This window comes from Felis catus, chromosome F2, assembly GCF_018350175.1.
Source record: "Felis catus isolate Fca126 chromosome F2, F.catus_Fca126_mat1.0, whole genome shotgun sequence".
Lineage (NCBI taxonomy): Eukaryota > Metazoa > Chordata > Mammalia > Carnivora > Felidae > Felis > Felis catus.
This window is the reverse complement of record NC_058385.1, coordinates 4,397,096-4,416,289: the sequence shown is the minus strand read 5'-3', so window position 1 is coordinate 4,416,289 and position 19,194 is coordinate 4,397,096. Positions and strand designations below refer to the sequence as shown.

General features: G+C 40.3%; 1 protein-coding gene across 13 annotated transcripts in view; it reads left to right on the top strand.

Moving 5' to 3' along the window:
• Positions 1 to 19,194, top strand: part of PXDNL (peroxidasin like) — a 454,660-nt gene that overhangs the window by 315,614 nt on the left and 119,852 nt on the right. For all 13 annotated transcript variants that reach the window (XM_023248448.2, XM_045049994.1, XM_045049993.1 and 10 more), the window contains 4 exons: positions 5,310 to 5,479; positions 9,084 to 9,350; positions 13,144 to 13,260; positions 14,996 to 15,154. In XM_023248448.2, the coding sequence (XP_023104216.2) occupies positions 5,310 to 5,479; positions 9,084 to 9,350; positions 13,144 to 13,260; positions 14,996 to 15,154 (713 nt within the window). The remainder of the gene's footprint in view (positions 1 to 5,309; positions 5,480 to 9,083; positions 9,351 to 13,143; positions 13,261 to 14,995; positions 15,155 to 19,194) is intronic.

The window sequence follows — 19,194 nt, the reverse complement described above, 5'->3', positions numbered from 1 at the left end:
TAGAAGGCAATCGCATATATTGAAATGGTTGAAGAAGAGAAAATCTAGTTTCCTTCTGTTTTATATTCAGCTGAATTATCTGACAAGTAAAATGAAGACATTTGCAAAGAGTTGAGCCTTACTTGGGGATATTTGCTAAAAGTAATACAAGTTAGAGAGATGTGATATGCAAGAAGTAAAAGTAAAAAGCAATGTATTTTTTTTCATTTTTTTTAATGTTCATTTATTTTTGAGAGACAGAGAGACAGCATGAGCGGGAGAGGGCAGAGAGAGAGGGAGACCCAGAATCTGAAGCAGGCTCCAGGCTCTGAGCCGTGGGCACAGAGCCCAATGCAGGGCTCAAACTCAGGATCCGTGAGATCATGAGCTGAGCCGAAGTCGGACGCTCAACCGACTGAGCCACGCAGGCGCCCCAAAAGCAATGTATTTTTAAACATGTTGATAAATATGAATAAATTGAGATTGTTAAAGTATTGGCCAACTTTAAAGTAAGAGAGAAGTAAAATGTTAGATGATACGAATAAAAATATTGTAAGGAGAGAGGACATAATGAAATCATTTCCATGTCTCATATTTGAGGTGTAGAATGATATTAACTTTGGATTTAGAGAAGTCAGGAAGACCTGGTAAAAATTATGGTAAAATACTAAGAAACATGAAGAAATACAACTATTCATGCTTAGAGAAAGGAAAGAGTGATTAAAGAAAACTGGACCGGTCAACAAAAGGCAGGGAGAGATAGAATTAAGACAAAGGCAAGGCAGAGGAAAGAGAAAATGAACAAAATATCTCATTAGAAATAAGTTTAAATACATTAGTAAAAACAATACATGTACAGATTAAATAGCCTTTTGAAAGACATTGTAAGATTGGATTGAAAAATTCAGCTGTGTGCTATTTATGTTTATCTAAAACATGATACTGGGAGGTGTTATATGGGTGAACATATAACAGCAACGTTGTGTTAGTCAAAATAAAGGTACTATATCAATATTAATATCAACCAAAATAAATTTCAAGAAAAAAAGATAATTACATATGGTTAGTAATTGCATATCATTAGATCACAGTGATAAGAGCAGCAATTCACTTGGATATAAGAACCATTTTTGATGTAAGTTTGGGAGATTCTTTAGGCTTCTCAGGAGGAGAGTAAAGTGATTACCAGTACCTAGAAATAACAATCAAAATAATTTTTTGATAAATGATTGATTGAATTCAAAGAGGAGGGAAACCGTTCCAGCTGGAAGAAGGAGTAAAGGCACAGGATAGAACTTGCTGTGATAGGATTCAGGAAAGAGGGTGCATCATATTTGTTGGGATGAAGGTTTTGCTTATGAAAGTAATAGAAAAATATGAAAAGTAACTGGAAGGCTGATGACTTTGGCTTTTCCTTTATAATCTTGGAGTGCCACTGGAAGATGTTGAGCGAGATAGTCACGTGACTAAAGAGGTTTCTAAACCAGCCATGCTTTTGAAGATAATTTAAATTTGTGGGCATGCATGGTAACTTACTTATCTTTCTATTTCTGGTACCTAGCCACAGAGCCTAGTTCTTAGAAAGCACTTTGTAAATGCTTGTTGCAATGAATTGCCTTTAATAAATCAAACCTGTTTGTCGGCACATTTGCAAGGAAAACAAAAATCTAAGAACATTCTACTTGTGCGCACCTTTGTGTTTTTACATATGATTGCTACTTGGTTTGCACCAAGTTGACAATGTGATATGTATATTGAGACACGAAGACCTGCTTTGAATTTTTGAAGGAACAGCATGATTCGTGAGCAAACAATTTTTATCAGCAAACAGAGAAATAACCAGGGAAAGGGATTGGTGCGTTGTAAATGCATGGGTTTGATGTGCTGGGTTTAATTTTTTTGGTTTGATACCATTTGGTTTTTGTGGGTTTAATTTTTTTGGTTTTATACCATTTTAAAGAGTAAAAATTGCTGAACTCTGTTGCATTGTCTAGCCAGAAGACAGATACCATATACACACTTGGTAACTTTTGATATTTTGGGATTCAGTTTTAGAACGACTTTTTCTTGCCACATTTGCTTTATTTCTCTGTGTGTAATGTGGGTGTACAACTATTTTTCCCCTCCACTTCCTCCTCCATTTCCTTTTGTCCCAATTCTCCGTCACATAGAGGCTGAGGCAGATGCTAGGTTGTTACTAGCCTGTCATTTTATGAGACTCTACCTCCATGAAGGAGGAGACTATGTCTGTCATATCGTTCCAAGGATCTGGGAAGGGTTAAATTATAGTTTCTTATAAAAGGATACAACTCAGGAGCAGCCAGATGGAGAGGGCAAAGTATGTGGGAAGGGGTGCAGACCTTCCGTGCTTTCTGAGTGTCATGCTCCCCAAATATCTACGTGTTTACCAGCTTGGAAGCTCCAAGAACAAATTTTTTAAGAATTTTTTTTAACGTTTATTTATTACTGAGAGACAGAGAGACACAGAGTGTGAGCAGGGGAGGGGTAGAGAGAGGGGGAGACATAGAATCTGAAGTAGGCTCCAGGCTCTGAGCTGTCAGCACAGAGCCCGACGCGGGGCTCAAACTCACACACTGCAAGATCAGGACCTGAGCCAAAGTCGGTCGTTTAACCAACCGAGCCACCCAGGCGCCCCTCCAAGAACAAATTTTAAAGAAACTAAATCATCTTTGGAAAAGATGCATTTCCATTATTGCTGGCATGTTCCTTTGCAAGTAGTCTTTTTTTTTTTTAATTTATTTTGAGAAAGAGAGCATGTGTGAGTGGGAAAGGGGCAGAGAGAGAGGGAGAGAGAAAGTCCCAAGCAGGCTTTGAGCTGCCAGTGCAGAGCCTGATGCGGGGCTCAATCTCACGAACCATGAGATGACAACGTGACCTGAAATCAAGAGCCGGATGCATAACTGACAGAGCCACCCAGGCCCCCCTTTTGCAAGTAGGTCTTTATTGGGTGTAAGGTTAGATGATTTTAGAATTGTGTTTAGAATCATTAGTTTAATACTAAATGAGACTTTTGAATGTGGGCACTTAAAGAAAACGTGCTTTCTGATGTTCATTGCAGGTTACTGACACTGAGTAGCTGTTTATACTTACAGGAATGTCCGTCATCTAGTTCCCTTGCCTATGCCTTGCATGACTGACCGTTCAGAAGCACTATTGTTTTTCCTAAAGTGAATCTCTTCAAAAATAGCAACTTGAAGTTCTTACTAACTGGTAGTTTTTCTTTTTTTCTTTTTAATTTTTTAAGTTTATTTATTTTGTTTTTAAAAATTCTTCTTTTTAACGTTTATTTTTGAGAAAGAGGGACAGAGTGCAAGCGGGGGAGAGGCAGAGACAGAGGGAGACACAGAATCCGAAGCAGGCTCCAGGCTCCGAGCTGTCGGCACAGAGCCCAGCGCCAGGCTCAAACTCCCGAACCGCGAGATCATGACCTGAGCTGAAGTTGGATGTTTAACCGACTGAGCCACCCAGGTGCCCCTATTTAATTTGAGAGAGAGAGAGATAATGCAGGAGAGGCAAAGAGAGAGGGAGAGAGAGAATCCCAAGCAGGCTCCGCACTGTCAGTGCAGAGCCCAGTGTAGGCCTCAAACTCACGAACCGTGAGATCAAGAGCCAAAACCAAGCATCAGATGCTTAACCCACTGAACCACCCAGGTGCCCTAGTAACTGGTAGTTTTTCTTAAAATTAGGCTTTTCAGCGGGTGAAGAAGAACAGATTGCATCTGTGTGTCCTGTCTTCTCTGCTCCACTCTAAAAAAACGGATGTGAAATATGGCCATTGTGTGCCTCCTTATCCTTTGTGACAGAAATTGCTGAATAAGGATGATTTCTCCATCTCTTTAATTGAACATGCTTTAGTTTTTACATATATAAAAATAAGATGAGTTATTATCCTTCAGTGATGGCACATATTTAAATGAGTAGACAAACTTGAAAGCTGTTGGCTTTGTAAAACAAATTAAAAAGAGAAATGAGATCCCCTCAATGGACTTTTTCCATTGAGGAATGGATAAACACCATTTTCCTGGTATCCCCAAAATGGTCCAGTTCCGTTAAGAGGGCCTAACATCCAACAACTGGGTAAATGGGTTGTGCTTATTTAATGCCATGTCATGTAATTGTCCTTGGCTTTAGCTAGGTTGTCTTCAATATGAATATTTTCCTACTCCTTCACGAAATGTGAACGCATTCTGAATGACTCACAGAAAAGAGGTGCAAAACTTACATATGATCGTCTGATGATTTTTTTTAATGGGAATTCAGAGGTTTAACAATGTGCAGAAGTATCTTTCATTTAGGTAGATGGCTTTAGTGTTTAAATTCATGCTGCTTTAGGGGTGCCTGGGTGGCTCAGTCGGTTGAGCATCTGACTTCGGCTCAGGTCAAGATCTCTCAGTTGGTGAGTTCGAGCCCCACGTCGGTCTCTGTGCTGACAGCTCAGAGCCTGGAGCCTGCTTTGGATTCTGTGTCTCCCTCTCTCTTCCCCGCTCATGTTCTGTCTCTCTCTGTCTCTCAAAGATGAATAAACAAAAAAAATTAAAGCGGTGCCTGGGTGGCTTGGTCGGTTGGGCGTCCGACTTCGGCTCAGGTCATGATCTCACAGTCCATGAGTTCGAGCCCCGCGTCGGGCTCTGTGCTGACGGCTCAGAGCCTGGAGCCTGTTTCAGATTCTGTGTCTCCCTCTCTCTCTGCTCCTCCCCTGTTCATGCTCTGTCTCTCCCTGTCTCAAAAATAAATAAACGTTAAAAAAAAAAGTTAAAAAAAAAATTAAAGTCATGCTGCCTTGGAAAGCAGGACATTTAAACCTCCTTCCTTTCTATCGTGTCTTGACTTGAAACCTGTGTTTATGGGGCGCCTGGGTGGCGCAGTCGGTTAAGCGTCCGACTTCAGCCAGGTCACGATCTCGCGGTCCGTGAGTTCGAGCCCCGCGTCGGGCTCTGGGCTGATGGCTCAGAGCCTGGAGCCTGTTTCCGATTCTGTGTCTCCCTCTCTCTCTGCCGCTCCCCTGTTCACGCTCTGTCTCTCTCTGTCCCAAAAATAAATAAATGTTGAAAAAAAATTTAAAAAAAAAAAAAAAAAAAAAAAAAAAAAAAAAAAAAAAAAAAAAAGAAACCTGTGTTTAGGATACAGTCTCAGAAATGGGAAGGGACAACTAGGATTTAAACTAAAATGTTCTGGATTATTAAGATAATTTTAGAAGCTAACATGTCGATATACACGAGCCATATTTATAAGTTCCTATATGTTCAGTCTTGTTAAGTGTTTGAGACATGATTGGGATTAAATAACATGTGTAAAACGTGCGTTTCCAGCCATTCATTGGATTTGGAAGATGATACTCGACTTAACTTGTTTGACGATGGGACACTCATGATCCGAAACACCCGTGAGTCGGACCAAGGTGAATATCAGTGCATGGCCAGAAACTCAGCCGGGGAAGTCAAGACCCAGAATGCCATGCTCAGATACTCCAGTCCTCCAGGTACGGCTTTTCTTCCTGAGGGAACTTGGGGTAAATGCCTCAGTTCTCCATCAGTTATTTGCACTAGAAAATGACTTATGTTGCTTCTTTAAAGGATGGACTGCTTAAAAGTGAAACTATTGCCATTTTCTATCACTTTCTAGTCTTTTACAGAAATTGTTTTTTTTCTCTTCAAGTTTTTTTTTTAAATTTCCTGCCTCCGTTCTCTTCTCTCGTAGTCACCACAGGTGCTGTGCCAAGACTGCTGTTCTCCTTTTGATGACCTATCCGGCCTCCTCAGAAGACGCCCCGCCCTCCTCAGACAGAGGGACTCAGTGGTACCTAGGCAGGGCTGTCATCCTTTCTAACAAACGTTCAGTTATTCATTCGTAATTAATTACCCACCAAATATTTACTGAATGCCTACTGAGCTTGCTGTTGAAGATTCTGTGGTTGACAGCCTGTGCTCCTTTAACTTTCCAGGAGCTTTGCTTTGCCCTAAAGTCAGCGGCCCATGTAAACCAGCCACAGTGACTGTGACAAATTTGTAGTAATATCATTTTGAGAGAGCTGATGGAAAGAGTGACACTGTTTCCTCAGCCCTTACCGAGTCGATAGTCTATTAGGTGATAGATTAGGCGATTAGCCATAATTCAACAAAATGGCAGGTTTTATGACAGGTAAGGAAAGGGGATAGGAGGATAAAGGAGAGTTCGTTGTGCGCTGGCAAATGTGTAAACGCTGGCTCTGGGGGCGAGGGAGCAACCCTGAGGTGCAACATTTGCCGACGATTGACGAGACACCGATGAATTCGGAGTTGGGAAGAGATACACAGTAGAAATGGGAATTTGGAGTTGAGAAGAGATGCAGTAGAAATGCTACTGCATAGCATTTCTACCCTGCAGACGCAGATGTAGACCATCTCAAAACTCCAGATAATAGCAAAATGTGAAACAATGAGAAGTGGTAAATGTCAGAATTGATCTTTGACGTTCAGGAGGTTTATTTAGTTGTAAGTTTATGTCACTTGATTTTTTTAACAATGGCTATGCTTCACAAGCAGCTTGAAAGATTCCCCAAATTTGATAACCGGCCCTCTAGAGTGGGCCACCGCACAGCCCTGTGAGAGGAAGGGCCCTTGGAGCCGACTTGGAGATCTGTGTTCGTTCAAGAAAGGATTTCCCGGGACCCGGGACCTAGAGGCTGAAGGCAAGAAGTAGGAAACAGCCAGATAAAGAGGACTGAAACCTCATCATAGTAGAAGGGGCAGTAAAGGTAGTCAGAGCAGGGCACATTCAAGACTGGTTGCCTCGAGGGTACAGATGCAGAGTTGGGGATCCTTTGAGATTTGGGGGGCTGTAAGACAGAGCTGAATCATTCATTACTGTACTCAAAGTGTGACCAAAATTAGATTTCTCTTTTAAAATGGTCGTCCAGGCTGCGGTTCGGAGAACAAGCAGGAGGACAGAGTAAGGTGAGGGGGCCGGGCAGGCTGTGGCGATGACGCAGAGGAGAGCAGTGACGTTGGATGGGGCAGTGACAGAGGGAGTAGAGAAAACGCCACTGAACTAAGAGTTACTCCAGCAGAATTGAGGCATTTGAGTCACAGATTGACTGGATTCAGGAATTTCCTACGGAGTTCTTCGGTACTTTCTCATCAGCACGCCCACTAGCTCTTTCCAAAGCATCATCTGCTTTGCCCTCTAGGTCAAGCCTGACTCTGCGCACGGGAGTATTCCTACTTTGACTTCTGGACACTGCTTTTTCCTGATCCTTTTCTAAGGTCCTCTCCTTCTTTCTCAAAGACTTCACCCTGCCTTGACCGTGTTGTTCCCCACACCCTCCAACACCCACCCTTCCTCCAGTTGGCCTGCCCTAACCACATTTCTTCCTCTTCCGTTGAACCCTCCTTGACCTTTGAAGCAATTCCCAAACATCAAACTTGAGTGATTTCTGTCCATTTCACAGATTCTATTGCTGGTATCTTTCCTGAGATTTGGATTGATCTCACTCAACACCGCCTTCGTGCTCATCTTCACATGCAATTTTTTACGTCGCTCAAACCCTTTCGCCTGCACTTCATCTCACGTTTGCCATCACTGTTGATGTTATTAACATCCTCCTAAAACTTCAGATTCAGCCTCCACTGCTATCTTTTCTTGATCAAGTCTCTAGAAATTTGGTTCCACGATGTATCGGATTATCTTCCTTTTCATTTTCACTGCCATTGATTCGTTCCAAAAACCTTTTGTATCTCAATTATTATAATACCTCTTTCCATTTATCTACAGCCCTTTACACCTTAGTGTAATATAATGATTTCCAAGGTATGTTGGAGTTCTTCAGACTATGTGGCTTGTTTTCTGTTCTCGTAGCTGAAGCATAAGCTTACAAGGACGGGAGTATGTCTTGTGCATCTTTTCAACATCTAGAACATTTTATCCATCTTAAGGCATGCAATATTGTGAAAATTAAATCTTGATTGTTGAATTAGATTAAATGCATTTATCTCTGTTCTTCATGGTATATTTATCTCAGAAATTAAGGAGCCCCCCAAATTAGACCCGATAATGAGGCATTTTTAACACCCTACCAAGTCTTTAATTTCTGCTTCAGATTTCTAGAAAAGATGACGCTCTTAAGAATCGATGAGTGGAACACCCTATGTGGAAGTCTAAGTTTTGTATTTACAAGAATACTTACTATCGTATTATGTTTGGCTGAAAGTGTCAGAAAATTTGATGAGACATGACTTGAACACACACAGTGTGTGTGTGTGTGTGTGTGTGTGTGTGTGTGTGTGTGTGTGTGTGGTTTATTCAGGTGCCACAAGCAGTGTGGGAGTCTGGACCGAGCTGCCACATTAGCCCAGGGCTCCAATGAGAGCTTTCTGTTCTTTAGTCCTTTGCACATAGACCTTTTTCTCCCCTCATACTTGTCACCTGTTGGTACGCAGTTGGCTCCTGGAACCCAAAACTCATGACCAAGTGCCAGGCAGCAAACAGAAGGAGCAATGACTGACTAAACCACTCTTATCTGGGAAGGAAACTCGTCCAGTGACATGTGTCTACACCGTGCTGGCAGAAGAATGTCACACGGATACCCTTAACTGCAGGCGAGTCTCAAAAGGGGATATTTTTCAACGGAACGTTTGAACAGTTAGCCCTGAAATAAAAAATAGGTGTGCCCCAGTGTGTCTATGATACATCCCGGCGTACAGGGAAGCGGTCTTTAAAAAAAATTACATGTTTATATCAAATCTGGATTTCAGATCTAGACATTTTAGGGGCGCCTGGGTGGCTCAGTTGGTTTCAGCTCTCGATTTCAGCTCAAGTCATGATCTCCAGGTCCGTGATGAGCGTGGAGCTTGCTTCGGATTCCCTCGCAACGGCTCCCTCTGCCCCTCCCCCACTTGAATGGGTGCACACACACGAGTGCTTTCTCTCTTTCTCTCTCAAAAAAAGATCCAGATATTTTAGTTTTAATTATTTGAGAATATGTATGTATATAATATTTTAGTATAGAGTCATTTTGAAAATGACAAACACGTAAAAACCACAGTGTAGAATAAATAACCCTTAACGGCTACTGGCTGTATTTTGTTTTGTTTTCCTCTTTCCTTTAGCCAAGCCTAGTTTTATAATCCAGCCCCAGGACACAGAGGTTTTAGTTGGCACGAGCACCACTTTGGAATGTATGGCCACGGGCCACCCACACCCCCATGTTACTTGGACGAGGGGCAGCGGAGAGGCCCTGGATGGATCCAGGCACCTGGCTACTTCCGGAGGACTCTACTTGCAAAATGTCACCCTGCAGGACCACGGTCGATTTACCTGTCACGCCGCCAATAATCAAGGCTCTGTCCAAGCCACAGCGAACATAATTGTACAAGGTACGGGAGCAGGAGGTCGGGATTGAAATGTTCATGCTGCCACACTCAGAAAATTATTTTTCAACTTAAAAAAAGAATGTCATGTACATCGGTGAAGAGATTTTTGTATTTGCCATGTCGTTTTTGACATAATAGACTTTTCAAAACTAATCTGCTTCACATTAAAACTTGCCTTTATTTTTACTTCAGTCTTTATCCCCATGCTGTAATCAACCATTAGCCACAAAGGAGATGAAGCCATTCATCTGGCAGCAAACTGTCAAAAGATATTTGTACTTCAGCACGCTGTACAGACGTAGGAAAGACGCTTTAGATATGGAAGTGGAAATTCTGTGCCCTATGTTCATAGTCGCTTACCAAGCTGTCTACTCGGCATAGCTCGGGAATGCGCTGACGGCTCTTACGAGCCTGGGCTGTGTAACTAAAGCAAGAATAAAACTATTCTGAGTGCTACAAGTAGTTTATATGCATGGGCAGGCAATCCTGTTGTAAAGAACGTTGTGCTTTCGTGCTATGCTTTTGTGATTGACCTGGGCTGCCCCTCCCTTTCTGTTGTGCTGGTTGTGTGTGCGGGTGTAGGTACAGGTGCACATGTGCTCACATACGCACTCAACACTCCTTGTGGGCTTAGAGGTGTAGTAAACAGAAGTCTTACTTGAACGATGTCAGATGTCCCGTTCTATCCAAAACTGCTTTTTATCGGCTGACAGTGATACCTTTCGAGGGCTTCCTAGAGCCACGAACAGTATAGTTAAGAAGTTACGTTATTTTACTCAACACACTTGCATAAGGTGTTATCTGTCCCAAAACCAGACCCTGGGAAACATGGAACAACAACTCATGTTTAGGAACATGAGTCGGGGCGACTTCGGGGTGGTGAGTGCTGGCTGCTGGGGAGCAGTGCGAGTGGCCCTCTGGAAGGTTCAGCACTTCACCCGTCCTGCGTTTCCAGCATTCAGTAAATGTTTGCCAAATTGCTTTTGCTTACCATCAGCTCTTTAAGTAGCAATAGATCAATAACTTCTTGTTCCCATTCGTATGCCTGAGGAAAGAATTGCGTTCCCCCTAGAAATGTTAATACCATGGGAAAACATTTTCTATACTCTAAAAAAGGTGTAGAAATGAAATTTTTTCGTGAAGTCCTGGGTAACTCCTGGGGGGAATTACTTTTAAAGGACCCAAACATTATTTTTAGGCTTTCCATGTGTCCGGGTTGAAAACTGCTTGCAAAGAAATACTATTTGGGTTTTTTCCTTCCCTTATTTTGTATCTAATGTCTGGTGTTGAGAAGCATAACACCTAATGAGGCATTTACACTCTGACAGGCTCCTTTCTAGTCCTTTGTGTCTCAGCTTCTTGCATTTAGTTTCTACTTCTGTTTTTTCATCTGGATCAGTTGACGTCTCACCAAACTCTGACGTTTATGGTGCTGTTCATTTCTCATACTACAATACGCTAACGATTTCTTTTTACCAGGCAGTTTGCACTGAAATTGCCACCTGCTTGTCCTTTTGTCCCTTGCAACTGTGTAGTTGGGTTACTTGTAGGTCCCTGTGTTGAGATTTTTAATCGGTCTTGAAATGGTCCGTTAATCATTCAATACATTTACAAAAGAGGCTTCTTTTATTCGCCTAGTGCACAGACTAAATATTTTAAGATGTACCCCTTTGTGTCATCTTAACAGATGTTCTATCAATGTTCTTTAGTTCTTTCAGTGTCCATCTAAGCCAAGAATACAATGGCCCACAGATTAATTTCCTTCCCCAGACTGGCTGAACAAATAATAAAATGAAAAAGAAAAAGCCTCAATGGAAGGTGTGAATCACAGTATGGGGCACTTAGGTGAAAAAGCCTATAGTTCCCAACAATGTAAACAAAAATGCTTTTTGTATGAGGCATCATGGTCGCGGATTTTGTAAAATCCACCAGAAGGGTGACTTCTTTTAAGAAAATGGCAGAACCTTTCTCCTAAGCATGTGGGGGTTTAGCATCGGAGCTGGGACTGTTGGTCACCATTGTTAAGTGGAAGGCCCAGAAATGTGACCTCCGTATTCTTGTTCACTTACTCCAGCCTGCACTGCCTCCCTTTGTGATGTTTAGCTCTTCTGAGTTTTCTCCCCATTAGATCTCAAAATTTCTTCATTGATCTAGCAAGTTGGCCATTTTCATGCGAGGAACAAGTATAAAATGATCATTTATTTATGTTTTTCCTAATTTCTGGTAGGATGTGGTCTCTGGGAATTAAAAATATTATTTTCCATGAAACCATATGAAATGCGCTTTTCACCCAGACTTGGCTAGAGTTTTGTTATTACTAAAAAGTCAAAGTCAAATTTCCCAACATTTGTGCCTTGACCAAATGACTTGCTATAACCCCTCCCTACTTTTGCTTTATAGCTCTTCTACTGTGTCACGAATCGATTTTTTAATGTCGAAATATTTTTGTTCATTTCAAGTTATCCCTAGCAATTTTAAAAGTTAGTGTAATGTTCCGAAAAGAACATCAGGCTAGGGGTTGAGTGGACTAAATTTTCATCATGTCTCTGAGAGTTACTGAGTTCAACCTCCCCCAGCCTGGATTTCTTCATCTGTAGGACATGGAACCTGAGACTGCTGATCTGTGGACTGTTTTCTAGCTTGACTTTTCTAAGATTCTATTGCAAGCATCTTGCAAGCGTTCCTGAGGGCTTTCATAAATTTGCATGACCTTGGAATTTATCTTTTCCCATTGTTCAGCCTAGTGCCTTACTTAGAACTGAAGACTTTTAAAAATCTTTATTACTTACACACAATGTGAAAGCTGGAACATATATACCTTGCCTAACATTATTTATTTCATCATGTTTCTTGTAAATCCAGATGGTAAGGAAGGGCAAGGAGGGGGTGAGTACAAAGATCAAACAGCAAGGAGAAGTGGTCAGGTCATCTCAGAAAGTTGTTTGAAAATCTCCTCCCTTAGGGATTACTGGAGATCATTGTGCCCTTGAGTGGCCACATAGATCTATTTTGCATATTAATAAAAGTCATGAACAGATTCTATAACTGTACATGCAGCTATTAGCTATTTAAACAAATTCAACTGCAAAAGATCTGAACACTTGGAAATCTTGGAACTTGGACTTAAATGCAACTTTTTCAAAGCTATCGCATCATGTGTTACAGGAAGCATTTTTTTCCTGAGATTAACAGAATGACTTGTTTCAAATTTCATCATGTTTATGAAAGTTTGGAGGAAACAATTTTGTTAATGGTTCAAATACAATCCGTAGCTTTATATAGGTCTATCACAGTTAATAAATAATACGTGAAGCAGATTCCATAAGATTTAGAAATACTTCCTTCCTATTAACTACCACTTTTCTGCCTCGCAAACCAGGTATGTGTATTTCTGGTTTCTTTACAAGTAGGCACAGACATACACAAACACCTACATACTCTTAGTAGCTTTCGAGTAAATAATTGGAAACAAATTCCAGTTAAGCAACTTATTTATTTGAGAGAGAGAAATTGTGCGTGTGCGCACACGTGCGTGCGTCTGAGCAAGGGAGGGGGAGAGGGAGAGAGAGAATCTTAAGCAGGCCCCATGCTTGGCGCAGAACCCCGTGTGGGGTTTGATCTTCCAACCACCGTGAGATCATGACCCGGGCCAAAATCAAGAGTCCCAAGCTTTACATACTGAGCCACCCCGGTGCCCCAAGCAACATGTTTAAACCTATTTCCTTTTTTTCCCCTCTTGGTATTAAAAATTTATGGAGTAGTTTTTAACTTTGATGTACTTTTTCATTCTCTTTAGCTCCTCCACAATTCACAAGAATTCCCAAGGATCAAATGGTGCTAGAAGGACATTCTGTAGAATTTCTCTGTGAGGCTGAAGGCAACCCACCTCCAATAATTGCCTGGACCAAAGCAGGTATTAGCATAACCACAAGTATTGTGGGAAGAAAGAAATGTCTTCTTTTATGAGAGGATGAGACAGTTTAAACTAAATATTATAGGTACGTCTCCGGATTAAATAGGTCATCATAATTTTTCGTAAGTGTTAAGTTTCAACATTTGAACGTGTGGCTTTCCTTACATAATCCTCTCTGGGCCTCAGTTCCCTGATTTTTTTTTTTTTCTCCTCACACTCACCTCCTCTCTAGCAACCATCAGTTTGCTTAGTTTCTTGATTTTAAGATGACATTATTGGACAGTTCAGTGGTTTTAAATATTTTTTAAAGTGGCAGAATTCTCTTTTAGTACGAAATGAAACTGTTAAGTGCAGTGAAACCAACCATAAGTGAAACTCTAGCATGTGAAGCGGATAAAAGTGAGCTGCTGTCTTTTAAGTGTGGGGTGGGTGTGGGGTGCCTCTGAGGGGGCCTGCACTTCTGGTGATCCCTGGGGCATTAGACAACAAGGCCTACAGTCTCTGAGATGAGAGCTCCTCCAAGATTTTGCCGGTCTTGGAATTACCTTCATATTAGTTCAGATGACCAGGTTAAATTCTAAACACGGCAACATTTGTGAATTGCTTTTGGCTAAAAGTTTTGCCCTCATCTTTACAAGAGTAGAGTGGGTAGGAGGTGAACTGCGAAGGGGCAAAGCCAAGATTCACTTCTCCCTCCTTTTCTTTACGAGTTGCACGGCCTTGGGTACATACGTTAACTGTGTTTTTTTTTTTTTTCCCAGAGTCCTCTCATCCATATGCTGGGAGTGATTGAAGAGATTGCCGAAGGCACAGGGTGGTTGTGGGGATGGTTTTGAATGGATTTATACTCATAAACATATAGAAGAGTATTTGGCTCATTTGTGTCCATAGTAAAGGTTCACTATTACTTTTCCCTGTAGAGCAAAACACTTCATAAGATACAGATTGTCACTGAGATAGTTGAGAATGGAAACCCATTAACTTGTTAGTGGCCGCAAGGAGTGTAAACTCAGTATTAAGCTCAGGGGTGGTAAAGTGCAATGTTGGCCTGAAGTATGGCTGTGAGGGTTAGCAGCCCGAGTGTCACAAGTGCCACCATTCTCCAGATGCTGTCTCAGCACCTTAAATGTTATAATTCTATAATGTTGTCATAAGCTAAATATTGCATACATGTGTTGAAAATCATATTTAGGAAAAATGGTATTTTGGGGGAATCTAGGAATAAAAACTGTTGTTAAAAAATAAACAAATGCAAAACAATTCCTCTCCTAGCCAATTTTTGCCTTGTTTTCACTGCATTAAATAAAAAGTGGGGGGATGGGGGGATGGGGGGCGGTGAAGAAATAGGCGTCTTGGGTTAGCCTGTGCAATACCTCGCATGCCCTCTTAGGAATTTTAGCTTTTATTCCAAGAGGAGTAGGAAGCCACTGTAAGCAAGGGTAATGTTGGAATAAGATTGGTTTTGAAATTTGCACCCTAACTGTGGAAAATATAACTGAGGAGCAAACGTGAAGGTGGAGGGATTCGCTAGGGGGCTGATCAGTTTCTCCTTTTGGGGGCTGGTCAAGAGGGGCTGTCCAGATTCCAGGACGCAGTGGTCGGGGGCGTGGTCCCAAGAGTGGGATATGGAGGCTTTCTGGAGGAATCCCAGCCTTTACCCAGCACCCGACACACTTCTAGCCGTCAGCTCTCCGAGCCGTAACGATGGCGTACAAAGTACTTTCTCTCTTTGCAGGGGGGCAGCTCCCTCAGGAAGGTCCACATGCAGTTCTCTCCTCTGGCACTTTGAGAATTGACCACGCGGCACATCATGACCAAGGCCAATATGAGTGTCAGGCAGTCAGTCCATTGGGAGTGCAAAAAGCGTCTGTCCAGCTGACTGTAAAACCCAAAGGTAATGCGTGCTGTGATTGGGTCTACATACCTGAAGAGAGCGCCTCTGTATGTGTCTGATTTCACACAGCCTCCGGAACCTTATTACTTAAGTATTTTTTAGTTTAGAAGATCTGAGAAAGGAGCGCCTGGGTGGCTCAGTCAGTTGAGCGTCCGACTTCAGCTCAGGTCGTGATTTCGCAGTTCATGAGTTCGAGCCCCACATCAGGCTCTGTGCTGACAGCTCAGAGCCTGGAGCCTGCTTCAGATTCTGTGTCTCCCCCTCTCTCTGCCCCTTTCCCGCTCATGCTCTGTGTCTCTCTGTCTCAAAAAAAAAATAAAACATTTAAAAAAATTAAAAAAAAAAGATCTAAGAAATTGCAAATTTGATAACCTTCTTCTAATCAATTGTTAAAAAAAAAGACCTGAGGATTTAATTTCTATTAGTGATAAGTATTAATATCATGTTTTCTTCCAAAAATATTATTTTGTGTTTTCTTATAACGTTTTTTTTTTGCAAAGCCAGTTACTTAGCTCTACCTTTGGAGACTAACTCACAGAAATATACATTTCTCACAGCCAATGGGCTGAACTGTGGTCTTAATATTGATGTATCTTTTATTCTTAGGGTTATTGAGAATATACTGCAGACACTCTGTCTCAGAGTCATCATGAAATACAGTAGTTTGGTTTATCAAAAATAGTAATATTCTGGAATGAGGTTGGGTTATTGGTCCATAATTTATCATTAAATGACATGTTAAAAAAAAAAAAAGGAAAACTCAAGGCTTACATTTTAAAAGACAGGTCCAAAGTAAGAATGAAAAATGGTTGTTATTAAATACTGTGGAAATTTCTTTTTAGTTACTGGCTTATATTGAAATGAAGGAACTTAGTTACTATGTATATATATTATCTAAACTGTAGTTTACATTTAGACATAAGTTCCTGTCTTCACAAATTTGCTATAATTTGTTTTGATGTAGTGGATCTTAAATTCAGAGGTAACGCATATTTAGATAACGCATATAAAACCTAGAGACAAAGGTTGTCTGGATGTAGCAATATAAATGTGAAAAGAAATATTAGTAAGTGTTGAAGTGTTCAATGATGCTGGAACATAGACACAAGATTACACGGAGCTAATATCTATGTACAATCTAGTATTTATTCCTTTCTCAAATGCTTGTTATTATCTCTTTTTTTTTTGATGGAAGTTGAGGTTCTATGAAGAGGTAAAAAGATACTAGGGAAGGTGTGCAAATAGCTACGGAAATGCATGGGAAGATTTGAAAACGCTATTGAAAGGTGAAGGCAACTGCCATGGCCTTGGAAAGCCCCATTTCTTTGGTCCGTTCTTTCTAAGAGGAAATGCCAAAAGCTGCTCTGTGGAATATTTAAAACTACTTTTGAGTTGGTTTTCAACAAATTCAGCTATTTTAAAAATCAGAAGGTTTTTACATTAGTATCTTTTTAAAAAGGAGGACATATGTAATCAATGCACTGTAGTCTAATAAAATATAGCACGACAGTGCTGAAGTTAATGGTTTTAGTGTCATCCTTTTTTTTGCCACATTGTTACATCCTTCCACCTCAATGACCTGCCTCCCACCGACCTTCTAGATCTCAATTTAGAAATACGCTCCTTCCCTAAGGAGGGTTCCTTTCCTCCACTCTGTAAGATGTCATAAGATACCGCTGTTGAGATTAATATTAGAATAGACCATTTAATCTAATAGGTGACCGATGTGGAGGAATTTGATAAATGTATCAAATATCCATAGCTAAGAAAGTATCATTAGCAACAGGCACAGATGTAGAAACACTACGAGCAAGTTTTTTAGTGAACAGAGAGCCCTGTGTGTTGAACGTACACTATGTGAATAGGGTGGAGGAGAGGGTTGTAGGGAGGAAATGCTTGGGATGGTTGGTTGAGTTCGAATGTATCAGATCTTGACTATAGGCCATGGAACTTTCCAAATGTTGACCATATCTATTATGTAGGATATTAATCAGCCTAAAGTGAATAGGCAAATGCTGGAGTAAAGAAACATTAAAAATAAGAAACCATTAGAACTATGGCTATAGTCAAGCGATATGTTAGGTGACCTGACTATCCATGACAATGGGAATGGAAGAATTAATGAATTCAAGTAAATGTATAACAAGTGGAACCATTTTATCTCTGAAATTATTAACAGTATTTTTTCCCAATAACTACCCCTGAAAATATTCTGTAGACCCCGTTTTGTGTGTATTGAAGTGTTTCTCAAAGTGTGTTCTGTGGATTGCCAGTGGAGGAAATTTCCAAGACCCTTCCAGGGCGCGGTGGTTTAGGTTAAAGCTCTTATAATATCAAGGTCTTATTTGCCTTTTCCACTTGGTTGACATTTGCACTGATGGTACCAAAATAATGGTGGGTAAAAATGCTAGAGCCTTAGCATGGACCAAAGCAGTGGCACCAAACTGTACCAGTAATTTGTATGTTCTTCACTTGCAGTGGGAAAAAGATAATAATTTTATTTAACAATGTTACTGATAGAACAGGAGGAAAGCACTACTTTTATTAAATCTTGGCCCTCTAGTAGATGTATGGTGAAAGAAAGAGGCAAAAGAAGCTGTCAATTATCAAGTTTTGCTATAGTATCAAATATGTTTCACAATGATGTGTTAAATATCTTAAAATATCCCTACATTTTTGGGGTGCCTGGATGGCTCAGTTGGTTGAGCATTGGACTTCAGCTCAGGTCATGATCTCATAGCCCCACGTCGGGCTCTCTACAACTCTGCAGTCAACGAAGAGCCCACTTCTGCCCCTCTCTGCTCAGACTCTCTCTCTCTCTCTCTCTCTCTCTCTCTCTCTCACTCTCTCATAAATAAATAAATAAATAAATAAATAAATAAATAAATATCTTCAAAAAGTTTTTTTAAATAAATAAAATATCCCCACATTTTGCAAATGCTTACCTTTGCAAGTATTTTATTCATATACTTCAACTAAAATGTCTAATTGCAAGAGATTGAACTCAAAAGCAGTTTTCAAATATTGAGATTTGGGGAAGTGTTTACTTTTGGAAAATTAATTAATGGTCACAAAGACATGTTATTTATCTGACTATTGTATGAGTTTATTTCTGCCATCTTTGAATAAGTAAATAAATTTTGAAGTTCTCAGATTTAATTTCTACTATGGTGAACATGGCTGCATATAACCAACATAAATAAAAGCTCTTGGAGCTTCTCCATAATTTTTAAGTGTCAAGTGTTCCTGAGATTAATGGGTGTTTGAGTTGCACTCATCTGTTGGATCTTCTTTGCCTGATTTCTAGATCTTTTCTTTTTCTTTCTAATCCCTTTAAACTTTGTTGCCACATCATTTTGCTAGCCTTTTTCATGTCTATCCTTTATGCCCCTTGCTGTGTTCTCAGTGGTGTACGATCCCTCCAGAGATGCTGCTAACCTTTAGTTATGCAATAGTTTTATTTTTTCCACTAATATTTTGCTCAAGTATATGCAAATATATATAAACACTGGATGAAACTAGTAATTTTATAGAAACATATAATTAATGAAAACGAATTCCGGAAGAGAGAGAAATATAAACAGAAGATAGCAGGGGGGAAAAAATGTTGGCAGGGATCACAGCAGTGCAGATACACAGCTGTTACTCAGCAGCATGGCTGAATAGAATGTTAATTATTCTGAATATTAAACTTGCAAAAGAGTTCCCTCCAATAAGAGTATGTGGTTATGTGGTTTCCCAAGGAAAACCATCACATGTATAAATAACAAAAATTCTAATGCTGCTTAAGTGGTTTTAGGAGTTAGAAATTAATAAACACACTAAAAATATTCTTAGTAACACAAACATAAGCTTGAAAATAAAATCCTAAGAATTCATTAAAATATATCAAAGGAAAACTATCTTGTGTATCTATGCAAAAAATCTAGGAATGTAAATAAAGAAATATAATTTGAAATCATAAATAACCCAGTAGCACATGAAAAACATATTAGTCCATAATTAAGTGGGTTTTATTCCAGAAATTTAAAGAGAGTGCA